Source organism: Acomys russatus, chromosome 8 (genome assembly GCF_903995435.1).
Source record: "Acomys russatus chromosome 8, mAcoRus1.1, whole genome shotgun sequence".
Taxonomy (NCBI): Eukaryota; Metazoa; Chordata; class Mammalia; order Rodentia; family Muridae; genus Acomys; species Acomys russatus.
In genome coordinates, this window is record NC_067144.1 from 3,207,633 (window position 1) to 3,210,727 (window position 3,095).

General features: G+C 52.8%; 1 protein-coding gene across 1 annotated transcript; it reads left to right on the plus strand.

The window, feature by feature from the left end:
- Positions 1-1,322: 1,322 nt before the first annotated feature.
- Positions 1,323-1,903, plus strand: LOC127193217 (immunoglobulin omega chain-like). The gene is made up of 2 exons (XM_051150523.1): positions 1,323-1,368; positions 1,456-1,903. The coding sequence occupies exons 1-2, from the start codon at positions 1,323-1,325 to the stop codon at positions 1,818-1,820; spliced, it is 411 nt and encodes a 136-aa protein (XP_051006480.1). The 3' UTR covers positions 1,821-1,903.
- Positions 1,904-3,095: the final 1,192 nt, after the last annotated feature.

Sequence of the window (3,095 nt, forward strand, 5' to 3'; positions counted from 1 at the left end):
AAAAACAAAGTTGAGAGCAGGGTGTCTCTACAATCGAGTGTGGTTCTCAGCTCCTCTATTGTTCAGCCACATTTCCTCTCTGAGAATCATCGGGATCAGGGAGCTCTGATTGTGTCAGTGGTGAGAGGGGCCCACAGGGATGGCTACAGTGTTGATGTTCACAAGTGGGTCCATCTCCAGTCTGACCCTTAGGATTTGAGGCTCTTCATGGGAGCCAGACAATATAAGCACCTTTTACAAACACAAGCCGAATGCATGGATGGACTACTGGATGCAGGAATGAGCGAGCCAGAAAGCAAGCCTTCAGCAGACAGACTGGGTCAAAGCTCTGAACTTGGACTTTGCAGCTTTGAGATGTGCAGAATATGAATTTCTGTTGTTTATTTGATACCCAGTTGAATGACATCATGTCCCACTTCTGTATTCAGTCTCCTGAGGCTGCAGGGGATAAAGCCCTGCATGCTGAGTGGCTTAAGCAACAGAAATTAATTCTCTCCTCTCTCTGGAGGCTGGAAGGCCCCAAACAGGCCATCAGCAGGTTCCTCGTCGGTGTTTTAGCAGAAGGATCTCACTCAAGATGGCTTGGTGTAGAGATGGAGCCTTGTCTTGACATTTCTCATCCCCAGCCTCTGTTCAGTGTCTCTGCACTCATAGGATGCCAGTTAACTGACTCAGGCCCCAGCCCCGCCTCCCCTGCCTAACTACTTCTAATAGCTCCTATCTGCACATACAGGCACATTGGAGAACATAGCTTCAATGTGACAATGACGTAGTTGAGTATGTAGCAGGCACATGTGTAGTCCCCTGCTACCTTTTCATTTTAAAGCCACTTTGCCCTTAGTGGGTAAGATCCAGGTTGAAGGCTCTTCTGGAGCTTAGAAGGGGTCAGAACACCCCTCTCTTTCTGAGAACCCCAAGGAAGAGGTGTTTTTTACTACTCGGAGCATGTATCCTCTCAGCCCAGTTCACCGGGCATTTAAGTGTGAACAGGAAATCTGCTTCCGTGGGCCTCAGCTTCTCACGGGGGAGTTGAGGTGACTCTCCCTCAGGGAGATGACCCACCAGCCAGCTCCTGGGTTCTGGCGCGTGGGTTTCCAGCAGGTGTTTCCTCTCGGAATGCTTCCACGGGTCAAACCTGGAGCCACAAAGGCTGCCATTAGACCATTCTGGTAAGTGACGTTGCAGAGCCCAGAAGGCCTGGGAGGGTGGTGAGTAGGAACCAGGAGTGCAAGGAGCCCCTCCTCAAAGAGGGAGGAGAGCGCTTCCCAGCTGACCCCCCAGGAGCAGTGGCTCTGGGTGGCAGGGGCTGCCGATCTCAAGCCATGGTCTGGACTCCTGTCCTGCTCATGATGTTGGCCCAGCTCACAGGTAAGGGAACCTTTGGGGCTCCGAGCCTCCTTGCCTTTTCTCTTGCCGCGCTCTGCCTCAGTGATGGGCTTGTTCCTATCTTCCCAGGTTGTGGCCCTCAGCCGATACTGCATCAGCCACCGTCAGCCTCTTCCTCCCTGGGAACCACCATCCGCCTCCCCTGTACCCTGAGCAGAAACCATAACATCGGCATTTACAGCATTTACTGGTACCAGCAGAGGCCGGGCCACCCTCCCAGGTTCCTGCTGAGATACTTCTCACACTTAGACAAGCTCCAGGGTCCCAAGGTGCCCCCTCGCTTCTCCGGATCCAAATACGTGGCCGGGAACCTGGGGTACCTGAGCATCTCTGAACTGCAGCCTGAGGACGAGGCTGTGTATTACTGCGCCGCGGGGCTCCGGAGGGAGGAAAAGGAGAAAGGGATGGCGAGGCAGCGGGGAGGAGAAAAGTAGCTTACAGATTCGGGATCCCAGGCTCTGGAGACATCCAGACCCTGAAGTGAAGACGGAGTTTGCTTGGCTTGGCTAGGCTGATAGAGGGAGGACGGGTAGAGCTCGGGGCTTCGCACAGCCAAGAAGATGGAGCCACCCAGCGGTTCCTTGTGGTGCAGTGTTGCTCTGAGCCCCATCAGATGCTGAATTATAGAATTAAAGCTGTTTTTCTCAGTTTGGCTTAGCTGGTTTGTTATTTCAGAACCAACTTAAGAACTGGCTAGGTCAAAGTCCCTGAAAACCGACTAGTCTGGTCAGGCACCATGAACAGCATTTGCCTGAGCCCCACTCACTATGATCGTGGGCAAGTGGATGACAGAACCGTCTTGGAGGGGGACCTCTTTGCCAAGGACAGCGCCATCTCCTATTGTGGTCTCCACAGTCACAGAGTAAAGGAGCTCAGCCAGCACCATCACTGGGCCTCCACTTTGCGGGAGCGCAGGTGCCAAGTGACAGGTCTAGAGCAGGTTTCCCTCATTGGTACTAGTGATGTTTTGGGCTGGACAGACCTCCATCATGGGCCTGCCTGTGCATTGTGGGTGCTGAGTAGCATCCCTGGCCTCTGCTACCAGCACAGAGCTCTTGCTCCCCAGTGTAAGGGATGACAGCCCCAAAAGCAGTGAAGGCCCAAGGTGAGAGTGACGCATCTGCCTTCTGTGCGAGGGAGTGATGGGCCAGCCAGCACTAAAAAAAATACACACACACACACACACACACACACACACACACACACACACGAAATAATTCTTTTATTACTTTCTTTCTTTTTCTTTTTTCTTTTTTCTTTTTTTGGTTTTTCGAGACAGGGTCTCTCTGTGTTAGCCTTGGCTGTCCTGGACTCACTTTGTAGACCAGGCTGGCCTCGAACTCACAGCGATCCGCCCGTCTCTGCCTCCTGAGTGCTGGGATTAAAGGCGTGTGCCACCACGCCCGGCTCTCTTTTTATTTTTTGAGACAGAGTTTCTCTGTGTAGTCCTGGCTGTCCTGGAACTTACTCAGTTAGACCAGGCTTTCCTTGAACTCAGTAAATCCACCTACCTCTGCATTCCACGTGCTAGGACTAAAGAAAGGCACGTGTCACCACCACTGCTAAATTATCCCAGGTGTCCCCTCCTGAGAGGTGGACATACGTGCCATTCTTTCCTCCTGTGGCCCATGGTGCTCTGACCTCAGTGGTCTCAGCTTACGTCACCCTCCACTTCCTCAGTTCTTTGTATGTGGCCTTCATCCTGAGGA

What these genes read in the sequence shown, in the direction of transcription:
- LOC127193217 (XM_051150523.1), top strand. Translation starts at nt 1,323, where the DNA reads ATGGTCTGGACTCCTGTCCTGCTCATGATGTTGGCCCAGCTCACAG. An exon ending in GATGTTGGCCCAGCTCACAG is followed by an intron (nt 1,369 to 1,455) that starts GTAAGGGAACCT and finishes CTATCTTCCCAG; the next exon opens with GTTGTGGCCCTCAGCCGATA.